At 40.1% G+C, this 27,214-nt stretch overlaps 1 protein-coding gene across 3 annotated transcripts in view; it reads left to right on the plus strand.

Moving 5' to 3' along the window:
- The window catches only part of ACAD9 (acyl-CoA dehydrogenase family member 9), a 56,124-nt gene that overhangs the window by 1,883 nt on the left and 27,027 nt on the right, over positions 1–27,214 (plus strand). For 2 of the 3 annotated variants that reach the window (XR_006965131.1, XM_047095829.1), the window contains exons 2-3: positions 3,915–4,008; positions 26,538–26,639. Coding sequence is in view for 2 of the 3 variants with exons in the window: in XM_047095829.1 (XP_046951785.1) it covers positions 3,915–4,008; positions 26,538–26,639 (196 nt within the window). In the remaining variant the exon portion in view is untranslated. The remainder of the gene's footprint in view (positions 1–3,914; positions 4,009–26,537; positions 26,640–27,214) is intronic. The other variant, XM_047095830.1, reaches the window with a different exon arrangement.

The following is a 27,214-nucleotide window of genomic DNA, read 5'->3' on the forward strand; positions in this document are numbered from 1 at the left end:
GTTGGGAATTTTTTTTTTCTTTTTGTCTAGGTTTTTAATTTTAGTTCCAGTATAGTTAACATGCAGTGTTATGTTAGTTTCAAGTGTACAATACAGTGATTCAGCAGTTCTGATCATTACTCAGTTCTCATCATGGTAAATGTACACTTTAATTCCCATCACCTATTTTAACCATCCCCCCTACATACCTCCCCTGTAGTAACCATCCGTTTAGTCTCTGTAGTTCAGAGTCTTTTTCTTAGTTTGCATCTTTCTCTTGTTTCCCTTTGCTCATTTGTTTTGTTTCTTAAATTCCACATGAGTGAAATCATATGGCATTTGTCTTTCTCTGGCTTATTTCACTTAGCATAATACTCTCTAGCTCCATCCATGTTGCCAATAGCAAGATTTCATTTTCTTCTGGGTGAATAATATTTCATTGTACACTTATGCCACATCTTTTTCCATTCAACTATCGAAGGGCACTTGGGCTGCTTCCATAAGTTGGCCATTGTAAGTAATGCTGCAATAAATACAGGGTTGTGTGTATCTTTTTGAATTAGTGTTTTTGTATATTTTGGGTAAATCCCCAGTAGTTCGATTACTGGATTGTAGGGTGGTCCTATTTTTAACCTTTTTTTTTTTTTTTTAAAGTAATCTCTATACCAAATGTGGGCTTGAATTCATGACCCCAAGGTCACGAGTCAGATGCTCTACCAACAGAGTCAGCCAGGCTCCCCTAACTTTTTATTTTTTTATTTTATTTTTTTAATTACAGTATAGTTAACATAACACTATTATATTAGTTTCAGGTGTATCTTTTTTCTTTTTTTTAGTTGAAGTATAGTTGACACACAACGTTACATTAGTTGCAGGTGTACAACATAGTGATTTGACAAGTCTATATTTAGGCTCGTCACAAGTGTAGCTGCCATCTGTCACCATACAACAGTGTTAGAATACCATTGACCATGTTCCCTTTGCCGTACCTTTCATCCCTAGAAACCTATACCTCCCACTCCTCTTCACCTATTTGGCCCATTCTCCTACCTCCTTCTCTGGCACCCTTTAGTTCTCTGTATTTATGGGTCTGTTTTTCAGAGTTGGAGTTTTCTGAGACTCCGTCTATAGACTTCTCTTTTTATCCACAATTCTTCCTTTAATCTAATTTAGTATTGTGGCTTTAAATACTGTCAATATCCTGGGGCGCCTGGGTGACTCATTTGGTAAGCGTCAGACTTCAGCTTAGGTCATGATCTCACGGTTCATGAGTTTGATCCCCGCATCAGGCTCTGTGCTGACAGCTCAGAGCCTGGAGTCTGCTTCAGATTCTGTGTCTCCCTCTCTCTCTGCTCCTACCCCACTCACACTCTCTCTTACAAAAATAAATAAACATTAAAAAAAAAATTAAATACTGTCAATATCCTGGTGACTCAGATCTGTTTCTCCAGTTCAGACTTACTGAACTCTAGGCTCTTGATCTCTGCCTTTATACTCAAAAGCTCCACTTAGATGTCTAATATGCACCTCAGATTTAGCATACTAAAATTGAGTTCCTGGTCTTTCCACCCAATCTTATTCCTCCCACCAGTCCTCTTTATCATAGATGGTGGGGCCTCTGTTCCACTTGTTCAGGCCAAACGCCTGGAGTCTCCTTTGATGCCTCTTATTCTCATAATCCACATCTAAGCCAACAGCAAATCCTGTTTTCTCTACTTTCGGGATATATTTAGAATGTGACCACTTTTAAGCCCTTCCACTGCTACTGCCCTGATTCAGGCCAACCTCCTCTCTCACAGCATCATTGGGGTTTGAGCAGAAACATAGCATCTGAGATGCTGAGAATCTCAGAAGAGAGAAAAACCTTCAAGATCCTCTAGGCCTGTAGCTGTCACACTGCCCGCAGTTCGACCCTTGCTATTCAAGGAAGTGTCCCAGCAGCTACTGCAGGGACCAGTGGAGAGTCGAATGGGAGGCGTGTGGGTGACCTCCCCATACCCCACCACAGCAGCTTCACTTTTACCTGTTTTTCATATTTGGCTTCTGTAGTAGATTTATTTGAAAAACAGGTTCCACTGCTTTAAGAATGTTAAAACTACTGAATCGAAATTAAGCCTAACATCTATAAGGCACCCCATTAGGTTTTTGAACTTTGCTATCAGAGATCTGTTCTTAAATGCACGTGAGATCTCTCTTCCTGTAGCAGTCCTACAAATCCAAATCCAAAGGGTTTTGGTTATAGGTGTGGCCAGTTAGCTCAGGCTGTTCTCTTGCTCACTGGTACCAGCACTGAATAATCTTCCTCTAGCACAGCCTAATGCACAAGGCCCACGGGAACTAATGAGGCTGTGAAGGGCCTGGTTTGAGCCTCTAGATGCTCTGCTAAGCAACAGGTTTTGTTCTGAGACGATGAAAATCTCAGCGTATTTTCCTTCTAGACCATCTTGAGGGCAGAGTAAGGGATGGCCTGGGGGCGGGGGACAGGAATTCCTCTAAGTCTGCTGTCATTTTTGGATAGGGATCCACCACAAGCCTGGAATCATGGGTCCTGAGAGGAGAGAACAGACCTGGGAGCATGTTACTAGAGCGGACAGGCTTCAGTGGCTGATGAGCCACACGAGAGGCTGGAGGGGGAAGACTGAGGACTCCTCTGCTTTGAAGACCTTTCTTGAACACTTGGTGGGAGGTGCCATGAGGAGAGGCAGGGCTCCTGGAGGCTGGCAGCCTGTGATCGGCGACCCCACTTCTCAAGTCCCAAGTACTTGTGCTGTGCTGGCAGCTGAGGGGTAGCAGGAGCCCAGAAAGCCAGAGGGGCTAAGAGCACAGCAGGAGATTTTAGGCAGTATATGGTGATGACCCAGTGAGGAATCCTAGACCGGCCGGAAACATTGGGTACTTGACAGTTTGAGACAGAGACTTGAAGCTCAGCTGTTTTCCAGGCTGTGAGGCGGAGACCAGAGCAGAGCCGGTATCTCATATGGATAATCAGTTACTTTGGGTTCCAGGATACACCTTGTCTCTTGAGAGCCTCACCTTCTGAAGTGTCCTCTGTAACAGAAGAGAAACTGACACTGAGAAAGGCCAAGTCGCACATGTAAGTGGCAGAGTCGGAGTTGAATTCAGGCTGATTTGGCTCAACCTGCAGTGGCCCTCCCTACAGGTAGCAGGTGTTATCAAACAGGAGGGATGGAGGCTGGCGTACGCATCCGGGTGAGAACCTGGCGGGATGCGCGGCCTTGTCACCATAGTGTATTCTTGTCGGCGTAACATCTTTGAACTCCCAAAATAACCAGTGTAGAATTTTACGTATCGGTAGAGAGCTTTCCCGTCTATTCCTTTTCACAATCCTCACGACACCATTGAGTAAATACTACCTGCGTGTTATGGATGGCATACGAAGAGGTGAAGGGGGTTGGCCAAGACCACCCAGTTAGCAGGCTGCAAAGCAGGGAACAAAACCCAAGGCTTTGAAGTGTTGGGGCCCTTTGCTTTGTGGGACACTCCACATAACTTGTTGCTGATTGGGAAAGCCGATCCAAATCCAGAATAAACCTGCTCAAGTTGGAGGGAGGATCTCCATGGCTGGTGGAGTCCTGCGCACAACTCCTGTTCTAGAATTTGCATTCTGACTTCTTCAGTGAGTAAGACCTCGCCTACTGGACACAGAATCTACCAACTGTTTCCTACCTCTGCCTTTTTTTTTTTTTTTTTTTTTTTTTTTTGAGAGCGAGGGGGGGGAGGGTGGAGCAGAGAGAGAGAGCATGAGAATCTCCAGCAGGCTCGACACTCCGTGCAGAATCATGGCCTGAGCCAAAAGAGTCAGAGTCCAACCAACTGAGCCACCCCGGCGCCCTGTTTCCTCCCCTTTTGGCTGATATTACCACTCTGGGAGGTTGTTAACAATTAAATTTTTAGTCAATGTTTATCATTTTTAGAAAGAAGTTTTCCCATTTCCAGAAGTTAGCCAAGATGAACTTAATGAAATCAATCAGTTTGTGGGACCTGTAGAAAAATTCTTCACTGAAGAGGGTATGTATGATCTTTATCGTTACTCATTTCCATTTTAAGGATGGTTGTTTAGATATTTACATTAGAAGCAATACTCATATGGGAGCTGTCTTGAATATCATTAATCATGGAGAAATAATATCTATTGATAATATTTTGCTTTAAGAATCATCCCAGTTTATAAATGCTATTTAATTACAAGGCATCTAGTTTAGTGCTTCTCGATGTTTCTGTGATGAAGGATCACTGTTAAACATTTCCAAACTGTTGCAGACCAACACTTTCATAAACTATAATAAAATGAACAACTAGAAAAATGAGAAGAAAAATAACCAAAGATCTATAGAATATAAATCCATTGATCATGTGCTTGGTTGTGTGGCAATATAAAAATGCTGTAAATGTTTTTAAAGGTTTACTCTCTATTAGCTCATTAGGAACCGGGAATAGTCCGGCAGCCTGCAGAGCTCAGGTTTTGAGGGCCCCAGTACAGCCTGCGGGATGCCTCCCTTAGAGCTGGCAGCCAGCCCTGGGATGGAGCTGCGGCCCCTCAGCGGACAGAGCTCTCTGGGGAGCTCAGTGATGATTCACACACAGCCGGGACTACCTCTCTAGCACTGAGGACTCCAGAGTTCTTTTTGATGTGGGTTTTCTCTAGGGACATGTGCCCTGCTAGAAGATCAAAACTGAGAAATTTAAAAATTACTGTGTTCATTTATTACTTTATTTAAAATTATGAAAAAAAGCCCATTACATGTTAACAGAAACAATATTTTAAATGACAAATAATATTTCCTTTTTTAAATTATTTTTTAATTTTTTAATTTTTTTTTTTTTTTTTTTTTTTTTTTTTTTTTTTTTGAGAGTGAGAGCACAAGCTGGAGAAAGGGGCAGAGTGGGAGAGAGAGAGGGAGAGAGGGGTAGAATCATAAGTAGGCTCAATGCTCAGCACAGAGCCCAGTGCAGGGCTTGATCCCACAACCCTGGTTTCATGACCTGAGCCAAAATCAAGAGTTGGACGCACGGGGTGCCTGGGTGGCTCAGTTGATTGAGCGTCCTTCGGCTCAGGTCACAATCTTGCAGTTCGTGAGTTCGAGCCCCGTGTCGAGCTCTGTGCTGACAGCTTGGAGCCTGGAGCCTGCTTCGGATTCTGTGTCTCCCTCTCTCTCTGCCCCTACCATGCTCACACTCTTGTCTCTTTCTCAAAGATAAACATTATTAAAAAAAAAAAAAGTTGGATGCTCAACTGACTGAGCCACCCAGGTGCCCCTAATATTTAATTCCAAACAAATAAACAAAAATAGGAGTGGTATGGTTTTACAGTTTTGCAGATCTTTTAAATATTTGGCTTATTGTTATATGCAACAGATATCAGAATCTAACTGGAACCAGAATCCAGCTGGATTCCCAGAACTGTTTCTGCATTTAATCTATGATATATTTCATGTAGTCCTTGGAAAACCCCACTGTATATTCATGACAGAAATAGAATTAAAAAGGCAAAGAAAATTTTACCATTGCTAAAATAGCTTTGGCCCTGTGGACTCCCTGGAAGTGTCTTAGTCCTCCCCTCTCCACCCCTGCCCCCCACACATTTTGAGAAATTTTGTATCACTTAGTGTTGTTACGTTGCTAGTTTTAAAAGTTGCTTAGTTGTGTATAAATATCTTTTATTTAGATATACTTCTGTTTTTGGTTTAGTGATTATCTTCTTGTATCTTTTCTTAGTTCCTTGCTCTTTTACTTAAACTTTTACTATGTGATTTGTCAGGGTTTTCATAAGCTTTATGGAGGTGTAATTTGCACATATTTAAAGGGTAATGTCTGATAAATTCTGATATATATGTACTCCCAAGGGACCATCAACACAATTACATTAATAAACCTATCCATTACCCCTCAATGTTTTCTCATGCCCTTTTCATCCCCTCCTGTCCCCAGGCAACCAGTGATCTGATGTCTGTTGTAGACAAGTTTGCGTTTCCTGGAGTTCTGTTTAAGTGGAATTCTACATTACGTATGTTTTTGTCTAGCTGCTTTCAGTATAACTTTTGAGTTTTCGTCTGTGTTGTGTGTACTGATAGTTCATCCCTTTTAATGCCACGTAGTATTTCTTTGTGTGGATATACCATAGTTTATTCATTCACCTATTAATTGACATTCATTATGCATCCAGACTTTAGCTATCACAAAAGGTGTTGTGAGTGTTTTCTATGAGTCTGGTGCACATATGCTCACATTTCTCTTGGGAAAATACGAAGGTGTGGAATGTCTGGATTACAAGATAGGTTCACATTTAACTTTATCCACCAAACTGTTTTCCACTGTGGTTACCACTTAACATTCCCACTAGTGGAGTATTATACTTGCCGTTGCTCCGCATTTTCACTAACACTTCATATGGTCTGTCTTCTATTTTAGCCGCTTTAGTGGGTGTCTTGTGGTAACTCATTGTGGCTATACTTTTCATTTCCCTGATCACTGATAATGTTAGGCATCTTATGTGCTTACCTGCAATCTGTGTATCTTCTTTGGTGAAATGTCTTTCAGGTATTTTATACATTAAAAAAAAATGGGATTGTCTTACTGTTGAGTTATAAGAAGTCTTTATTCTCAGTGCTAGTTTTCTGCCCAATATCTGTTTAGCAAAATTTTTCTCCTTCTAGTCTGTGGTTTGACTTTTCATTTTATCTTTTTTTTTCTTTTTTTTAATTTATTTTTTTAACTTACATCCAAGTTAGCATATAGTGCAACAGTGATTTCAGGAGTAGATTCCTTAATGCCCCTGACCCATTTGGCCCATCCCCCCTCCCACAACCCTCCAGTAACCCTCTGTTTGTTCTCCATATTTAAGAGTTTCTTTTGTTTTGTCCCCCTCCCTGTTTTTATATTATTTTTGCTTCCCTTCCTTTGTGTTCATCTGTTCTGTGTCTTAAAGTCCTCCTATGAGTGAAGTCATATGATATTTGGCTTTTTCTGACTAATTTTGCTTAGCATAATACTCTCTAGTTCCATCCACAAAGTTGCAAATGGCAAGATTTCATTCTTTTTGATTGCTGAGTAATACTCCTTTGTATATATGTACCACATTTTCTTTATCCATTCATCCATCAGTGGACATTTGGGTTCTTTCCATACTTTGGCTATTGTCGATCGTGCTGCTATAAACATGGGGGTGCATGTGCCCCTTCCAAACAGCATCCCTGTATCCCTTGGATAAATACCTACTAGTGCAATTGCTGGGTCATAGGGTAGTTCTATTTTTAATTTTTTGAAGAACCTCCATGCTGTTTTCCAGAGTGGCTGCCCCAGTTTGCGTTCCCATGAGCAGTGCAAGAGAGATCCTCCTTCTCCACATCCTCACCAACATCTGTTGTTGACTGAGTTGTTAATGTTAGCCATTCTGACTGGCGTGAGGTGGTATCTCATTGTGGTTTTGATTTGTACTTCCCTGATGATGAGTGATGTTGAGCATTTTTTCATGTGTCACTTGGCCATTTGGATGTCTTCTTTGGAGAAGTGTCTATTCCTCTCTTTTGCCCATTTCTTCACTGGATTGTTTGTTTTTTGGGTGTTGAGTTTGACAAGTTCTTTAGAGATTTTGGATACTAACCCTTTATCTGATACGTCATTTGCAAATATCTTCTCCCATTCTGTCGGTTGCCTTTTAGTTTTGCTGATTGTTTCCTTCGCTGTGCAGAAGGTTTTTATTTTGATGAGGTCCCAATAGTTCATTTTTGCTTTGGTTTCCCTTGCCTCTGGAGACGTGTTGAGTAAGAAGTTGTTGCAGCCAAGATCGGCCTGCTTTCTCCTCAAAGATTTTGATGGCTTCCTGTCTTACATTGAGGTCTTTCATCCATTTTGAGTTTATTTTTGTCTATGGTGTAAGAAAGTGATCCAGGTTCGGGGCGTCTGGGTGGTTCAGTCGGTTAGGCGGCCGACTTCGGCTCAGGTCATGATCTCACGGTCCATGAGTTCGAGCCCCGCGTTGGGCTCTGTGCTGACAGCTCAGAGCCTGGAGCCTGTTTCAGATTCTGTGTCTCCCTCTCTCTCTGCCCCTCCCCTGTTCATGCTCTGTCTCTCTCTGTCTCAAAAATAAATAAATGTTAAAAAAAAAAAAATTAAAAAAAAAAGTGGTCCAGGTTCATTTTTCTGCATGTTGCTGTCCAGTTTTCGCAGCACCACTTGCTGAAGAGACTGTCTTTATTCCATTAGATACTCCTTCCTGCTTTGTCAAAGAGTAGTTGGCCATACGTTTGTGGGTCCATTTCTGGGTTCTCTGTTCTGTTCCATTGATCTGAGTGTCTGTTCTTGTGCCAGTACCATACTGTCTTGATGATTACAGCTTTGTAATACAGCTTGAAGTCCGGGATTGTGACCCCTCCTGCGTTGGTTTTCTTTTTGAAGATTGCTTTGGCTCTTTGGGGTCTTTTCTGGTTCCATACAAATTTTAGGAGTGTTTGCTCTAGTTCTAGGAAGAATGCTGGTGTTATTTTGATAGGGATGGCACTGAATATGTAGATTGCTTTAGGTAGTGTTGACATTTTAACAATATTTTTTCTTCTTATCCAGGAACATGGAATCTTTTTCCATTTTTTTGTGTCTTCTTCAGTTTCTTTCATAAGCTTTCTATAGTTTTCAGTGTAGAGATTTTTCACCTCTTTGGTTAGATTTATTCCTAGGTATTTTATGGTTTTGGGTGCAATTGTAAATGAGATCGATTCCTTGATTTCTCTTTCTGTTGTTTCATTGTTGGTGTATAGGAATGCAACCAATTTCTGTGCATTGATTTTGTATCCTGAAACTTTCCTGAATTCATGAATCAGTCTAGCAGTTTTTTGGTGGAATCTTTTGGGTTTTCCGTATAGAGTATCTGCAAAGAGGGAAAGTTTGACCTCCTCCTGGCCGATTTAGATGCCTTTTATTCCTTTGTGTTGTCTGATTGCTGAGGCTAAGACTTCCAATACTATGTTGGATGACAATGGCAAGAGTGGACATCCCTGTCTTATTCCTGACCTTAGGGGGAAAGCTCTCAGGTTTTCCCCATTGAGGGTGATATTAGTATTGGGTCTTTCGTACATGGCTTTTACGATCTTGAGGTGTAATCCTTCTATCCCTACTTTCTTGAGGGTTTTTATCAAGAAAGGATGTTGTATTTTGTCAGATGCTTTCTCTGCATGTATTGAGAGGATCATATGATTCTTGTCCTTTCTTTTATTGACGTGATGAGTCACACTGATTGTTTTGCGGATATTGAACCAGCCCTGCATCCCAGGCATAAATCCCACTTGGTCATGGTGGATAATTTTTTAAATGTATTGTTGGATCTGGTTGGCTAATATCTTGTTGAGGATTTTTGCATCCATGTTCATCAGGGAAATTGGTGTGTAGTTCTCCTTTTTAGTGGGGTCTTGTCTGGTTTTGGAATCAAGGTAATGCTGGCCTCATAGAATAAGTTTGGAAATTTTCCTTCCATTTTTGTTTTTTGGAACAGCTTCCAAAAAAATAGGTATTAACTCTTCTTTAATTGTTTGGTAGAATTTCCCTGGAAAGCCATCTGACCCTGGACTCTTGTTTTTTGGGAGATTTTTGATTACTAATTCGATTTCTTTACTGGTTGTGGGTCTGTTCAAATTTTCTATTTCTTCCTCTTTCAGTTTTGGTAGTGTATAGGTTTCTAGGAATTTGTCCATTTCTTCCAGATTGCCCATTTTACTGGTGTATAATTGCTCATAATATTCTCTTATTATTGTTTTTATTTCTGCTATGTTGGTTGTGATCTCTCCTCTTTCATACTTGATTTTATTTATTTGGGTCCTTTCCTTCTTCTTTTTGATCAAACTGGCTAGTGGTTTATCAGTTTTGTTCATTCTTTCAAAGGACCAGCTTCTGGTTTCATTGATCATTTTATCTTTTTGAAGAGCAAAAGTTGGGGCACCTTGGTAGCTCAGTCAGTTAAGCATCTGACTCTTGATTTCAGCTCAGATCATTATCTCACAGTTCATGAGATCGAGCCCCGCATTGAGCTGTGCGTTGACAGCACAGAGCCTGCCTGGGATTCTCTCTGCCCCTCCCCCACTCTTAAAATAAATAAATAAACTTTTTAAAAAAGAATAATATTTGTTAAGTAAAGAGCAAATGTTTTTAATATTGATTTAAGTACAATTTTATTTTCTTTTGTAGTTCATATTTTTTTTTTGTATTTTATGTAAGAAATCTGCCAAACCTAAGGTCTTGGTGATTTCTGTCTGTATTTACTTTAGAAGGCTTATATTTTTAAGTGTTAACATTCAGATTTATGACCCTTTTCCGGTTAATTTTATATATGATGTGAGGTAAAATTTGAGGATTTTTTGCATATGACTGTCCAATTGTTGCAGCCATATTTGCTGAAAAGATTATCCTTTCCTCATTTAATTCACTTGGTACCTTTGCCAAAATCAATTGACCAGAGAATTCTGGGACAATAGCAGAGTGGTAGGAAGCACCAGGGATCTGTCTCCCCACCTGGACAACAGTGGCAGAATCTGTATGATGTAACTGTTTTTGGAACTCTGGAGTCCATTTAATTTAGCTCTGAGCACAGCTACCCATTCCCCACCCCAGCCCCAAAGTAGTCAGCTGTGCACTTGTTCCTGGAGCAGCTTGCACTCAGCTTGTGGGAGCCAGAGGAGACAAAAACACCTTGGCCATCAAGTATTAGGGATCTGTGCTCTGATTGCTGCTTCTGATCACAGAGATACAGACCAAAAGGCAGAGACCATTTTTCAACCTTCTCTTATTGTTGCAAACCCTTACCCCTGTAGCGAAAGTGACAGTCAGGGGATGCTGTGTCTTTTCTTGTCCCCCCCCCCCCTTCATTTTTCTTTTTCCTCTTTTGGGAACCAGATTGAAGACCAGGACATTCAAAAGCAATCATATATACAGGGGGAATTAGAAAGTCACCACATATGCCCAGGGAAAGGCCTTAGATTTATACCTGGGGCTGATCACTGGCACTGTTTAAAACAAAAACAAAAACAGTTTTTTAAAATCCAAACATCAAAAGTACAATCAACAAAAGCAAAAATCAACGTATGGGACTGTAGCAAACTTAAAAACTTCCACACAGCAAAAGAAACCATCACTTAAGAATTGGGAGAAAATATTTGCAAACCATATATTGGATAAGGGGTTAATATCTAAAATACGTAAAGAACTCTTACAACTCAGTAGCAAACTCAGGCAATCCAATTTAAAAAAGGGCAGAGGAACTAAATAGTCATTTTCCAGAGAAGACATACAGATGGCCAACAGGTACAAGGGGTGCCCAACATGAGTAGTCATCAGGGAAAGTCAAATCAGAAGCACACTGAAGTATCAGCTCACACCTATTAGAACAGCTCTCATCAAGAAGATGAGATAAAAGTGTTGACACAGATGTAGAGAAAAGGGAATCCGTGTACCCTTTTGATGGGAATGTGACTGTTTCTGACATCGTGGAAAATAGCGTAGTGGTTCCCCAAGTGAAAATACGGGGCGCCTGAGTGGCTCGGTCATTAAGCATCTGACTTCGGCTCGGGTCATGATCTCACGGTCCAGGAGTTTGAGCCTCACATCTGGTGAGCTCAAGCCCCAACTTCTCTCTCTCTGCCCCTCACTCACTTGTGTCCTCCCCTCTCCCCCCCCCCAAAAAAAAGAAAGAAAAAGAAAATAGAATTATGGAGACACCTGGGTGGCTCAGTCGGTTAAGTGTCTGACTCTTGATCTCAGGTCAGGTCTTGATCTAAGGACTGTGGGTTCAAGCTCCATGCTGGGCTCTATGCTGGGCATTGAGCCTACCAAAAAAAAAAAAAAAAAAAAAAAAAAAATTACCAAAGGTTCCATCAGTTCTACCTCTGGGTATATATCCAAAGAAAACAGAAAATGAAAATAGGGTATCAGAGAGATGTGCACTCCCATTTTTATTGCAGCATTAATCACAGTAGCCAAGCTGTGGAAACAACCTAAGTACCCATCAACTGATGAATAAAGTGTGAGTTATGTGCGTATATAAACACACACAAGCCTGCTGTTTGCAACAACATGGATAGACCTTGAGGACATCATGCTAGGTGAGATAAGCCAGAGAAAGACAAATATTGTAAAACATCACTTGGGCGCCTGGGTGGCTCAGTCAGTTAGGCGGCCAACTTCGGCTCAGGTCATGATCTCGCGGTCTGTGAGTTCAAGCCCCGCGTCGGGCTCTGTGCTGACAGCTCAGAGCCTGGACCCTGTTTCAGATTCTGTGTCTCCCTCTCTCTGACCCTCCCCTGTTTATGCTCTGTCTCTCCCTCTCTCAAACATAAATAAAACGTTAAAAAATTAAAAAAAAAAAAAAAACATCACTTACATGTGGAATCTAAAAAAGCCAAGCTCCTAAAAACAGTAGCATGGTAGTTACCAGGGGGTGACGGTACAGGAGAGATGTTTAAGGATACAAATTTGTAACTACTAGATAAATAAGTCTTTAGCAGTATAGTGATTATAGACAACAAAACTGTATTATAAACCCCAAATGTGCTAAGGCATAAGGTCTTACTCCCACCACAAAAAAGAAATGAAAAATATATGATGTGATAGAAGCATTAGCTAAGGCTACAATGGCCATCTTACTGCAATATATAAATGTATCAAATTCAACATGTGGTATCCTTAAGCTTTTAAAAAAAAATTTTTTTAAAGCTTATTCATTTTTCAGAGGGACAGAACACAACAGGGGAGGGGAGAGAGAGAGGAAGACACAGAATCCAAAGCAGGCTCCAGGCTCCGAGCTGTCAGCACAGAGCGCAATACCGGGGCTCAAACCCATGAACCGTGAGATCATGAACTGAGCCAAAGTTGGACGCTTAACAGACTGAGCCATCCAGGTATCCCTAGTATCCTTAAATTTAGACAATGCTACATATCAAATATATTCAATTAAAAGAACAAAAAGCAGAAGCAGAAACCCTACAAACTCTGGGGGAGAGGGAAGATCTGATTTCCAGAGTTACCACATTTTATCAGATTCACATCTCCAGTAAAAAAAAAAAAAAAATCACAAAGCATACAAAGAAGCAGGAAAGAACGGCTTGTTCAAAGAAAAACCAAACCAAACCAACGAAACAGTATAAACCGTTTCTGTAAAAGATCTGATGGAGGACCAGACTTTAAACCTGCTGTCTTAAACCCATGGTAGACATGAAGAAAGTCAAGAATGTATGAACAAAATGGAAATGCTAATAAAGAGAAAACCTGGAAAGAAACCCGTTCTTCAACTCATTTATTAGTGCTAGGAGTTTTTTGGGTAGGTCGTGGAGGATTTTCTGCATAGACAGTGGTGTTGGTGAAGGGCAGTTTGCTTTCTTTCTTTCCAGTCTGGTTTCCCTTTCTTTACTTGTTTCATCATGGTGGCTAAAACCTCCAGTATGGTGTTGAACATAAGTAGCAAAAGCAGACTTCCTTGCCTTGTTCCTGATCTTAGGGCGAGGCAGTCAGTCTTGACCGCTAGGTGTGACGTTAGTTGTGCTTTTGTCCACACTCTGTATTAGGTTAAGGGAGGTTCCTTTCATTTCTAGTTTGCTGACCATTTTCATCATAAATTGTATCAAATTTTGTCCAGTGCTTTTTTCCACATCTCTTGAGGTGATTATTTTCTGTCTTTATGGACCTGGCAAATTGCATGTTGATTGCTCACCCACCTCACATTTCCAGGATAATTCATACTTGGTCGTGATGTTATTACGCTTTCTTACATTGTTGGGTTCAGTTTGCTAAAATTTTAAGAATGTTTGCATCTGTGTTCCTGGACATATTTGTCTGTAGTTTAATTTTCTGTGATTTTTTAAAATCAGAATAACGCTGGCCTGCCATATAGACTAAGTCAGGAAGTGTTTCCTCCTCTTAAAGTTTCTTTGAGGCCTTGTGTAAGGTTGGTGTTATTTCTTCCCTAAATATTTGGCAGAATTCAGCAGTGAAGCCATTTGAGCCTTGAATTTTCTTAATGGGAAAGTTAACTAATTCAATTTCTTTAATAGATATAAGGCTATTTAGATTATATAATTCTGTGAACTTTGATGGTTCATAAATTTTAAGGAATTCATTTTATCAAAGTTGTTGAGCCTACTAACTTGAAGTTGTTTATAATCTTATCTCTTTATCCTCTTTTTTTCTTTAAACAAATTTTTTTATGTTTATTTTTGAGAGCAAGAGAGACTGAGCATGAGTGGGAGAGGGGCAGAGAGAGAGGGAGAGAGAGAGAGAGAAGAGAAGAGAGCGTGAGCAGGGGAGGGGCAGAGAGAGAGGGAGACACAGAATCCAAAGCAGGCTCCAGGCTCCAAGCTGTTAGCATGGAGCCTGACATGGGGCTCGAACTCACAACCCGTGAGATCGTGACCAGAGCCAGTCAGAGGCTTAACTGACTGAGCCACCAGGTGCCGCATTATCTCTTTATCCTCTTAAAGACTGTAGGCTTTGTGCTGATATTCCCATTGTTGATTTCTAAAAAGTGGTCCGTTGTGGTCAGAGAACATTGTATAATTTGAGTTCTCTTAGATTTATTGAAAATTTTTTATGGCCATAATATGGTCTACTTTGTGGGTGTTCTTCCATGTGCACTTGAAACAATATTCTTCCATCATTTGGTTGAGTGCTCTATAAATGTCAATTAGGACAGATTGGCTGGTAGTGTTGTTCTAATGTATCCTTACAAATTTTTTTAGCAACTTTTTCCATCAGTTAATGAGAGAGGGATGTTGACCTTTCCAGCATGGTTGTATGTTTTTTTCCTTTTCATTTCTATCAGGTTTTTTTCATGTATTTTGAGGCTTCGGTATCAGGTGCATGAAAATTCAGGATTATTTGTCTGCATGTTGAGTTGCTGAGTCCTAATGAAATGAAATGATCTTTTTATCCATGATGATAGCATTTGTTCAGAAATCTACTTTGCCTGGTGTTGCTACTCCAGCTGTCCTTTTTTTTTTTTTTTTTTTTTTTTTTTTTTTTTTGCTTATTTTGAGAGAGGGAGAGCAAGCATGCGTAGGGGAGAGGCAAAATGAGAACCCCAAGCAGGCTCTGCACTGCAGCACAGAGCCTGATGCAGGGCTCGATCTCACGAACCATGAGATCATGACCTGAGCTGAAATCAAGAGTCAGACACCCAGCCCGACTGAGCCACCCAGGTGCCCCACCAGCTGTCTTTTGATTGGTGTTAGTATAGTATGTTTTTTTCATCCTCTTGACCGATTTGTGGTTTATACTCCAAGTGGGTTTCTCTTCCACTTAATAAGCATAGAAGGGATTGTAGAAATACAAAATTATCATGAAGCACACCCTATAGTAAAGTTGTTGTAGCCAAGTTCCACTAATGGATGCTAGTGTTACCGGGTTAAAGTTTGAGGAGAAGCAGTTTGTTTATATAATCTCAAAGTAGTTTCCCTATGATATTTACTAATTCCAAAGGGGAAAATAGTAACTTTATATAGAGAATCTTGGCAAACACCACCTTGCACAAGTATTCAAGGTTAGTATCACCAGTAGTGAGACTTAGTGACATCATGTACCCCCTGATATGATATACCAAATCATGAGAAGACTTCATAACCCCTGTGATACTCTTGCCCAAAACATATAACCTCAGGCTGGTCGTGTCAAAACATCAGGCAAACCCAAATTGAAGGACATTCTACAAAGTAACCGGTGTTTCAAAAGTATCAGGGCCACAAAAGACCAGGAAACACTGAAGAACTCTCACAGACTGTAGGATACTAAGGAGACATCGCTAAATACAATGTAGAATCCTGGATTGGATTCAGGAACAGAAAAAGCACATTAATGGATAAGAAGTGAAATTAATTCTGGAAGTGAGTTAGTAATATTGTATGAATGTCAGTTTCCTAATTTTGAGAATTTTTTCTGGTTCTTACAAGGTTCTCTTAAAAGCGGGATGAAGAGTATATAGGAACTCTATACTATTTTTGTAACTTTTCTTTAAATCTGAAATTATTTCAAAAAAAAAGATTTTTTTAATGTTTTTTTTTTTTTCAACGTTTATTTTTGGGACAGAGAGAGACAGAGCATGAACGGGGGAGGGGCAGAGAGAGAGGGAGACACAGAATCGGAAACAGGCTCCAGGCTCTGAGCCATCAGCCCAGAGCCTGACGCGGGGCTTGAACTCACGGACCGCGAGATCGTGACCTGGCTGAAGTCGGACGCTTAACCGACTGCGCCACCCAGGCGCCCCATATTTATTTTTGAGACAGAGAATGAACGGGAGAGGGTAGGAGAGAGAGGGAGACACAGAATCCGAAGCAGGCTCCAGGCTCCGAGCTGTCAGCACAGAGCCCAACATGGGGCTCAAACCCACGGACTGTGACACCATGACCTGAGCTGAAGTCAGACACTCAACCGACTGAGCCACCAGGCACCCCTGTCTGCCTGCTATTTCTAATCTTCATTTCCTCCAGTGTAACTGGATTTCTTTCTGGTACCATCCCTTTCCATGGGAAGACTTTTTTGATATTTCTTGTGTAGCTTTGCAGGATGAATGTTTTCAAGTTTTATGTGTGTGAAGTTTATTTCATCAGAAAAGATTTCTTTGTTGACGGTATTGTTCTTCCAGCCCCTTGAAGGCTTTGCTCCACTGTCTTCTGACTTAATGTTTCCAGCGAGGTGTCTGCCGCTATCTTATCATTCTTACATAACGTCTCTTTATTCCCTGGCTGCTTTTGATTGGGTCTAGGAAAATCGGATTATAATATGTGTTGGTGTAGGGGCGCCTGGGTGGCGCAGTCGGTTAAGCGTCCGACTTCAGCCAGGTCACGATCTCGCGGTCTGTGAGTTCGAGCCCCGCGTCAGGCTCGGAGCTGATGGCTCGGAGCCTGGACCCTGTTTCCGATTCTGTGTCTCCCTCTCTCTCTGCACCTCCCCCGTTCATGCTCTGTCTCTCTCTGTCCCAAAAATAAATAAAAAAAACATTGAAAAAAAAAATTAAAAAAAAAAAATATGTGTTGGTGTAGTTTTCTTCCCATTTCTTTTGCTTGGGATTCTTTGAACTTTGGTTCTTTGGTGTGTGTTCATAGTATTGACCAACTTTGATTAGCTTTTGGCCATTATTTCTTTAAAATTTTTTTAGCACCACATCTCCTGCCCTCTCCTCCCCCACCCTCCTTTGGGGACTCCAAGTGTGTGTGTGTGTGTGTGTGTGTGTGTGTGTGTGTGTTCTCTAGAAGTTCAACTTGTATGTTTCTATTTCTTCCATGTCTCCTTAACATGCTTGTATTTTTTCTAACTTTCTCAAGCATTTGGAATATAGTTATAATGGCTCTTTTAATGTCTTTGTCTACTATCTGTGTTGTTTATGAGTCGTGTTCAGTTGATTGTTGTTTCTTTTCACTGTCAGACTGTTAGTCATATTTCCCTGCTTCTGCATGTGCCTGGTAGTTTCCTACTGGGTAGCAGTCACTGTGGGTTCCACATCATTGGTGCCAGGTGCGTGCATGCATGCGTGTATGCATGCATGTGTGTGTGTGTGTGATGTTAAGCTTTGTTCTAGGGTACGGTGAATTACTTTGGAACAGTTTGATCCTTTGAAGGGTTGCTTTCTCCCCCACTATCCAAAGAGTAAGTTAAAGTGTTTTCATTGTGTTCATGTGTTGTCTGAAACCATTCTTTTATGTGGAAATGAGAGCACAGTAGGAAATGTGGGCATTTTATGTACCAGTTAACAAGGAATGAGATACAAAATACTCATATTTACATACCAAAATTATTGCAAATAAAAAGTTGTCCCTAGACACTATTGATAACGCCTCTTAAAATTATTTTGAATATAAGAGAGGGTCCTATATTGTCTACAACAGCAGAATTAAATTGGATTGTTTAATACTGCCTGAGGACCACTTTATCCTTTTTTATAGTTAAATTATCATTTTATTTTATTATATTTTAATTGAAGTGTAATTAACATACAATATTATTAGTTTCAGGTAAACAATCTAGTGAGTGATGCAACGTTTATGTACATTACAAAGTGATCACCAGTATAAATCTAGCTCCCATCTGTCACCATACAAAGTTGTTACCTATTATTAACTGTATTCCTTATGCTGTACATTGTATCCCTGTGTCTTCCCCCCCCCCCCCCCCCCCCCGTAACTGGAAGTTTATATCTTTTAATTCCCTTCCCCTACTTCTGCCTAGCCCTCCATCCCCCCTCCCCTCTGGCAACCACCTTATTGTTCTCTGTGTCTGTGAGTCTGTTTCTGTTTTGGTTGTTTTGTTTTTTAGATTCCACATATAAGTGAAAGCATACGGTCTTTGTCTTTCTCATTTCACTAAGTATGATACCCTCTCCATCTATCCATGTTGTCACAAATGACATGATTTCATTTTTTTTATAGTTGAGTAATATTGTATATGTACATACCACATCTTTTTATCCATTCATCTATTGATGGACACTTAGTTTGCTTCTGTATTTTGGCCGTTGTTAATAACGTTGCAGTAAAGATAGAGGCAGTATGTACTTTTTCAAATTGGTGTTTTTGCTTCCTTGATACAAATACCCCGAAGTGGAATTACTGAATTGTATGGCAGTTCTATTTTAACATTTTTGAGGAACCTTCATACTGTTTTTCCACAGTGGCTGCACCATTTTGCATTCCCACTAATGGTGCACAAGGGTTACTTTTTCTCCACATCCTCACCGACACTTGTTATTTCTTGTCTTTTTGGTACTAACCATGCTGACATGCCTGAGGTGACATTTTATTGTGGTTTTGATTTGCTTTTCCCTGATGATTAATGATGTTCAGCATCTTTTCTTGTGTCTAATGGTCATCTGTATGCTGTCTTTGGAGGACTGTCTAGTCACATCCTCCGCCCATTTTTTAATTGGATTGTTTTTTGACATGGAGCTTTGAGTTCTTTATGTATTTTGGATATTGATCCCTTATCAGATCTCTTATTTGCAAATATTTCCTTCCATTCAGTAGGTTGCCTTTTATGTTGATGGTTTCCTTTGCTGTGCACAAGCTTTTTACTTTTTTTATATATTTCCTTTGAGAGAGCATGCACGTGCATGAGTTGGGGAGAGGCAGAGAGAGGGAGAGGGAATCCCAAGCCGGCTCCACTTAAACCTCATGAACCAACTTCTGCTAGCTTCACACTCAGCTGTGGGTTTGTCATCTGTGGCCTTTATTATGTTAAGTTCCTTCTATCCCTACTTTGTTGAGAGTTTTAATCAGAAATGGATGTTGAATTTTATTAAGTGCTTTTTAAAAATTTTTTTTTAATTTTTTAAAATTTACATCCAAATTAGCATATAGTGAAACAATGATTTCAGGAGTAGATTCCTTAATGCCCCTTACCCATTTAGCCCATCCCTCTTCCTACACCCCCTCCAGTAACCCTCTGTCTGTTCTCCATATTTATGAGTCTCTTATACTTTGTCCTCATCCCTGTTTTTATATTATTTTTGCTTCCCTTCCCTTATGTTCATCTGTTTTGCCTCTTAAAGTCCTCATATGAGTGAAGTCATATGATTTTTGTCTTTCTCTGACTAATTCACTTAGCATAATACCCTCTAGTTCCATCCACATAGTTGCAGATGGCAAGATTTCATTCTTTTGATTGCTGAGTAATACTCCATTGTGTATATATGTACCACATCTTCTTTATCCATTCATCCGTCGATGGGCATTTGGGCTCTTTCCATACTTTGGCTATTGTCGATAATGCTGCTATAAACATGGGGGTGCATGTGCCCCTTCGAAACAGCACACCTGTATCCCATGGATAAATGCCTAGTAGTGCAATTGCTGGGTCATAGAGTAGTTCTGTTTTCAGTTTTTTGAGGAACCTCCATACTGTTTTCCAGAGGGGCTGCACCAGCTTGCATTCCCATGGTTTTTATCCTTTTTATTAATGTGATGTATCACATTGATTTGCAGATATTGAACCATCTTTGCATCCCCGGATAAATCCCACTTGATCATAGTGAATGGTCCATTTACTATATTACTGAATTCAGTATTTGTTAGTGTTCTGTTGAGGATTTTGCATCAATATTCCCTCAGGGATATTGACCTCTAATTTTGGTGGTGTCTTTGGTTTTGGTCAAGGCCTGCTTTTAAGTGTCATTTGGTGGGAGTAGAGCAGCCTGTAGAGCAGTGTTTCTCAACCTGTTTTTCATTATTGCCCCCTCTCCTCCAGTCCTTTATGGCCCCCTATTTACACCCTACTAATGAAACTTTAATGCCACAGTTGTAACAAATATCTGTCTGTGTATTATTTGTATTTCTGGTCTTTATACATTAAAAAAATATTTTTGGCTGCTCCACACCAGACCCAGTTTTTTTTAGACCTTGGGGAGTGCTGTTGCCCTTGTTGAGAATTCGTGATCTAGGGCTAATTCTCTACTGGTGACATGTTGCTCTCATGTGTGCTGTGCCCAGTGCCCTGTGCATTTAGTGTGTTGTGGAAGGAGATCATTCCAGTCCCTGGTACTCCATCTCCATTGGAAGCAGAGCCTCCCTCGATCCTGGCGGTTTCTTATTACACATACTCTACTGTACAGCCCAAGCATTCCACTCCAAAATAGTGATGCAAGAGAAATGAAGACAGAGCTGTGCGAAATGAGCATATGAATGTTCGTGGAAGCTCTATTTCTAAGAACCAAAACCTGAGAGCCATCCAAATGTCCATCGAGAGGTGAATGGATAAGCTGGTTTTAACCATACGGTAGAGTATTGAACAGTAAAAAGTATTATGATAAAGTACTGAAACATGCAGCAATATGGATGAATCTCAAAATCATACTGAGTCAAAGAAGCCAGCCCCCCAAAATACATTCTGTGTGATCCCATTTATATAAAACTCAAAAATGCAAACTAATCTACAGACAAAAAGGAGGTTGCCTGGGGTTGGAAATGGACTGAGGGATTGATCACAAAGGAGCATGAGGAGACTTGGTGGAAAACGAAATTTTTATTCTTTATTTATTTGGTGGGAGTAGTTTCATGGGCAGATGTCAGAACTCAACAAATGAAATATTGTAAATATGTAAGGTTTACTATATGCCACTTGTATATGTCAGTAAAGCTGTAAAAAAGGTAAATAAAAAAGTGACAGGTTTGGAGTTTTGGGGGGAATGTGTATTTCTCCTTTGTGACCTCTGTGCATAAAAATTCCCAAGTGCAGGTTATGATAGTTTTTCAAATTTATATTAGTAGTGAAATTTAATTTGCTGACAGTTTGAAAGAGCATTTGAACTTGCTTCAGGCAAAATTGTGTATGTATAAAGTGCATAATTATAGACTTAATGCCGCTGGTTGCTCCATTCTGCTCTAAGGGAAGTGAGTAGGTGTTAAACAGATTACGCCACCCTCAGAACCTGTGGGCTGTGTTGAAACAGTTGTGATTTCTGTAGACTAGGTGAATGTGGGTCCAGATAGTGCCCAGAATTTGGCTATCTAGCCTCACATTTTTGGACAGTTTTGGAAGTTGCATGCTTATTTTCTAATTTTCTAGAAGGTAATGGTAATAAAAAATTCAGGTAGAGTATGCCTTCAGAAAAGTTTATATTGATTTGCTCCAGGCCTGCAATGTGTGTCCTTCGTACTAGTATTCTATTGCTGCTATTACCATTTCGAAAAATGTAGGGGCTTAAAACAACATGAAGTTGTTATCTTACAGTTTTGTGTATCAGCAGTCTAGCACCGGTCTTCCGGGCATAAAACCGAGGTGCTGGTAAGGCTGTGTGTCTCCCTAGTGGGAAAATCTGATTCTTGATCAGATTACTGGCAGAATTCGCTTTCTTGTAGTTATAGGACTGAGATCCCTATTTCTTCTTAGCTACACTCTGAGGACCATTTGAAGCCAGACATTAATGGGGAGAATTAGTATACTCTCCCCATGAAGATACAGAGGGAAGAGTGGATATTTGTTAACCAATTATATATTTTATCATACTGTTTGGAATAAAGGGCTCAGTCCCACAATACTGCCCTCACTTCGGATGGTAATCACAAGTCCATGTGGTCAGCTGTGTTTCTTTCTGACCAACCACATATAAACCAAAGGTTGGCATGACCTTTGTCAGGTTCAATTATTTGCTAGAACGGCTCACAGAACTAAGGGAAACGATTTACTTGCTAGATTACTAGTTTATCACAAAGGCTATGAATCAACAGTCAGATGAAGAGATACATAAGATCAGGTGTAGAAGGATTCTGAACACGATAGACTCTGTCCCCCACAGAATTTGAGGTTGGCCACTCTCCCAGCACATAGGTGTACCCCTCTTCACCAACTCAGAAACTCCTCTCCAAAACCTATTCTTTTGGGTTTTTTTTTTTTTAATTTTTTTTTCAACGTTTATTTATTTTTGTGACAGAGAGAGACAGAGCATGAACGGGGGAGGGGCAGAGAGAGAGGGAGACACAGAATCGGAAACAGGCTCCAGGCTCTGAGCCATCAGCCCAGAGCCTGATGCGGGGCTCGAACTCACGGACCGCGAGATCGTGACCTGGCTGAAGTCGGACGCTTAACCGACTGCACCACCCAGGTGCCCCTTCTTTTGGGGTTTTATGGAGGCTTCATTACATCCTCATGGTTGAGCCAACCATTGGCAATTGGAATTAATTTAAGCCCAGCACCCTCTCCCCTTCCCGAGGTAGGAGAGTGGGGCTGAATGATTCAATTCTCAAACCACAAGGTTGGGTCCTTGGCAATGAGCCACTACCCTGTGATTATTTAGGGGCTGTCTAAAAATCATCTCATTAATATAAACTTGGGTGTGGTTGACAGGGGCCTGTCAAGAATACCAAAAGACACCCATTTCACCTTGATCTCTCAGAAGCTATTTCAAAGATAAAATTGTTTCCATTGATTTGGTCTTACTGGTTGGATAATATATTATTCCATATAGAGACAGGGAGATAATGCAAACCAAATTCCAGAACAGTTCTCAGGATCATTTTTTGCTGCTGGAAATTTTGAAAAGAAGATTAACAATGCAGAAATGGAGTAGGGGTTCCTGCCTGCACCTGGTTGCTCTCCTGGCAAAGAAAAGGGTGTTCTTACCCCTTGCTGTAGAACTCAGGTCCCTTAGGCATTGGGTTCCTTGACTGTGAGACTGCCTGTTGCACATCAAGCATCCATCTAGATTCATCATGTTGCCTCATGGAACAGGGGAATTGGGCACAAGTACGCTGATGTGCCTGTTGCTTGCTATGCTATGACTAATACAGTTTTATTCTCTGACCCCAAAGTCTCTCATCTTTGTCAGCATCCATGCAATTGTGGCAGGTTAACGTATTAAAGGGTACAGTTATTTTGGTGAGGGTTCATTGCTTCTAGAATCACTACACATTGTCAAATTCATGTAAGTAACTTAACATCCCTAGAGCAGACCATATACGTAATACACTGTTATAAAATATTAATGTACTTTGTTTTGCAAAATAGTATCTAGGTGACTGAGCACAATGTTGGACTAAGGGTGAGGACCAGAATTCTTGTCCCTACTTTGCCAGTCAGGAGCTATTAGATCTTGAATGAAAGGAATGGTGGTTGATAATCATTGAGTATTTACTGTGTGTATGTCACCCTAAGTTAAGAGATCATAATAGTCATACATTATACCCAATGCAAAGGTTGGAAACTGAGTGTTAGGCAGTTCTCCCAAGTTATAGGACTAATAGGAAGCAGATTAAAAGAAAAAAAAAAAAAAATGGATTCAGACAATCTAGCTCCAGAGCTGTACTCTCAACCAATTGTTTTTATTTTTTTTTTATTTTTTAGAATGCAAAGGTTATTAATGTTGGAAACAGACATACCTGTGTCAATATCTGGGTCTAATTCTATTGTATTTGTGGATCTAAGCCAATTACGTAAGCTTCTAAGGCTCCTTTCCTACAATGATGGTACACTGAACCTACTATGAAAGGTGTTTATGTGAATTAAACCAGATCATAGAGCTGGTATCCACAGTGTTTGGCATCTTATTGGCTTTCAGTAAATTTTAATGTCCTTCTTTCTCCCAGTGCTTTTGAAATATGCATGTGCCTTCAACTGTTTTATGTTTAACCTTGTATATCTTTCTTTAAAGTGTTAAGTTTATGCTCTCATTTTGTATAACAGCTTTTTCAAAATGATTTTACATTTCAAAAACTCATTTTTCCTAGTACCTAGTTCGATGATAAAAGTGTAAAAGTCTTATATTACCATACTCTGTGCTTTTTGAAATAACTCTCCAAATAGAGGATTAAATGAAAATTCCCTGACTCTCAGACGTACCTAAAAATAAATGGTAGATGTGGTCATATAATTTAATGTTTGAAAAATGATACTTTCTGCAATAATTTACTTAGGAGGTCAACAAATTCTTAGGAGGTAGTTATTACAACTTTTCATTACTGATGATTATAAATGCTAACTATTTTATAACAGACATATAAAATCCTGACTTCATAATGCTTTTGCCATCAGTTAATAATGTGTTTGTTATATAAAAAAAAAAGCTATAATGCCTTGATGAAAATACTGAATAGTTCATAAAATCTATGCGGCTTGAATTGGTCTCATAATCTGTTTGCAGTTAGGGAACAAAGTGGTTTATGTTATTGCATGTAGTAATACTGATTCTGATCATTTAATTATCAGTTAAGTTTAATCCAAATATTAACTTTGAAAGCTCATACATATTTTAGAACAAAATAAACAAAAAGACACCTTAGGGAATGGTTTATTATATTGATATAATTAAACTGCAGGCTGCCAATTAAGAACACATGTATTATTGTGAATTCCTAAGCTTAAAGACAAAGAAAATTACATAAATTCAAAGAAAATTACCTAACTAAAAATTGAAAGAAAAAAAAACTTTAAAGTGATTTTTATAAGCCTGTTTTTATAATCATATTGTTTCTAAGCAAATGGCATGGTTGACTTTTTTTCCTCTATGGAAAGAATGCTATCTTAGACCATTGCAAGGCAAATAATTTAATTAAAGAATTCATTATTAAGTAGTAAAATATTCCATTTTAGAATTTTGTGCTAATTTCAATGTGATGATGAGTTATAAATTTGAGAATGTTAAGCACAGAGACTGTTCATCCATTCCTTTTGCATACACTGGAGGCATATCTCAGACACAGACTTCTTTCACAGTCTGCCTAGTCTCACAGCAGTTCTGGAAGGATATAACACAAGTTGAAGTTACACTGAGAGGACAGAGAGCCCCATTAGTCTTATTTTTCTTTCCTGATGTTAACTTTCCAAACTATAGCCTTTTTGCCAAGAATCCCAAGATTTAGCACAGAGGATTCCTTTAATGAAATAGTTTGACTTGCTTTATCCATTTTTAAAGTTGTCTAAATTGTATTAGTAAATATGTTAATTCTTATCTAAAGAATTTGTTGTGTATTTAATTTTGTCTTCATCTTGTTAAAGTTTAGCTTTCTTACAAATTTGTCTTTTGGGCCTTAGTATCTTTACAATGTAATTTTTTTTTTTTAATATTGCACCATACCCATAGATACATGGGATTGAAAACTTACCTATCTAGGGGCGCCTGGGTGGCTCAGTCGGTTAAGCCTCCGACTTCAGCTCAGGTCACGATCTCACGGTCTGTGAGTTCGAGCCCCGCGTCGGTCTCTGGGCTGATGGCTCAGAGCCTGGAGCCTGCTTCCGATTCTGTGTCTCCCTCTCTCTCTGCCCCTCCCCCGTTCATGCTCTGTCTCTCTCTGTCTCAAAAATAAATAAATAAACGTTAAAAAAAAACAAAAAAAACTTACCTATCTATTATCTGTAACACGTTTTTAAGTTGTTTAACTTCATTGAGATACAGTTCCTTATAGATTACTTTAAAATGTTTTTTTTGTGTGTGGTTTGGATTAAATTATTATATGACTGTTTGGCATAGTGATTGATAAAGTGAAACTCAACCTAAATGGTGCTTATTTATAGAACTGCATGTTTAGTTGTTTCAATATTTTCAAAAGTAATGGTCTAATGCCTGGTGGAAAAAAAAAAAAAAGAAAAGTTTATATTGTATAATTTGCTGGAGTTTTACACAGGAAATACATCCATATGAATAGCACCCAGATACAGAACACTACCTGGTACTGGTCATTTTTTTTTTTTTTAATTTTTTTCTTCTTAACGTTTATTTATTATTGAGAGACAGAGGGAGACAGAGCATGAACATGGGAGGGGCAGAGAGAGGAGGAGACACAGAATCTGAAGCAGGCTTCAGGCTCTGAGCTGTCAGCACAGAGCCCGACACAGGGCTTGAACTCACAAACTGCAAGATCATGACCTGAGCCGAAGTCGGACGCTTAACCGACTGAGCCACCCAGACACCCCTGGTCATTTTTCAAAATCAAGTGCTGGCTGGGCTGATTAATTAGGTGAGCTTGAGCACCTGCTGCGTAACTGACCAGACCACTCCGTTTTGAAGTTTCTGACCCTGGGGAAATTGTTCTGTTTACTTTTATTTGTCTAAACATAGCTTTTGTTTTACTTAATCAAATATTTTCTCTTGGCAGTGGACTCTCAAAGAATTGACCGGGAGGAAAAAATCCCAGATGAAACGTTAGAGAAACTGAAGAGCCTGGGTCTTTTTGGGATGCAAGTCCCAGAAGAATATGGTAAGTGAAGGAAAGCACCACACTGCTGGCTCTTAAGAAAGTGCTTCATATTTGCCCCAAAAAAGGGTTCTGTTTGGGAAAGTGGCCTTTAAATGCAGTATGTCCAAGATCAAGCTCTGAGAGTGCTGGAATTAATAAAAACCCACATCGTGGATCAAATCTCGGGTAGCTGGCAGGTGAGTGTGTGGACTAAGGGACTTTGGGGCAGGAAGAGCTGCTGAGGCCTGTACTTTGTTCACTTGACATGGATCAGGTCCGCTCAGGGTGCCTATGCTCTCCAGGTCCTTGCGGGGCAGAGAAGGAGGTGTGTATCACCTCGGAGCCTCATTGGCTGATTTCAGTGTCTTCTGCACCGTGAGGCCCTTCGGTCTCTCTGCAAAGGAATTGCCCCAGAGCTGCGAGCCCTTTGTGGGAGGGACGACTGTGGGGTGAGAGAGCTCAGGTGTCAGGATCCGCCAGGGTGCTTCCCATCCTGGTGCAGAGGAATAAGGCACATGGCTATAGGACACAGGTGCCTGGAGACAGGAGACTAGATCAGTGAGAACATTCAAGCACGGACTGTCCCTGTAATTCCT

Source organism: Lynx rufus, unplaced genomic scaffold (assembly GCF_022079265.1).
Source record: "Lynx rufus isolate CCGP_SWC_20201006 ecotype Redwood Valley unplaced genomic scaffold, mLynRuf1.p SCAF_4, whole genome shotgun sequence".
Taxonomy (NCBI): domain Eukaryota; kingdom Metazoa; phylum Chordata; class Mammalia; order Carnivora; family Felidae; genus Lynx; species Lynx rufus.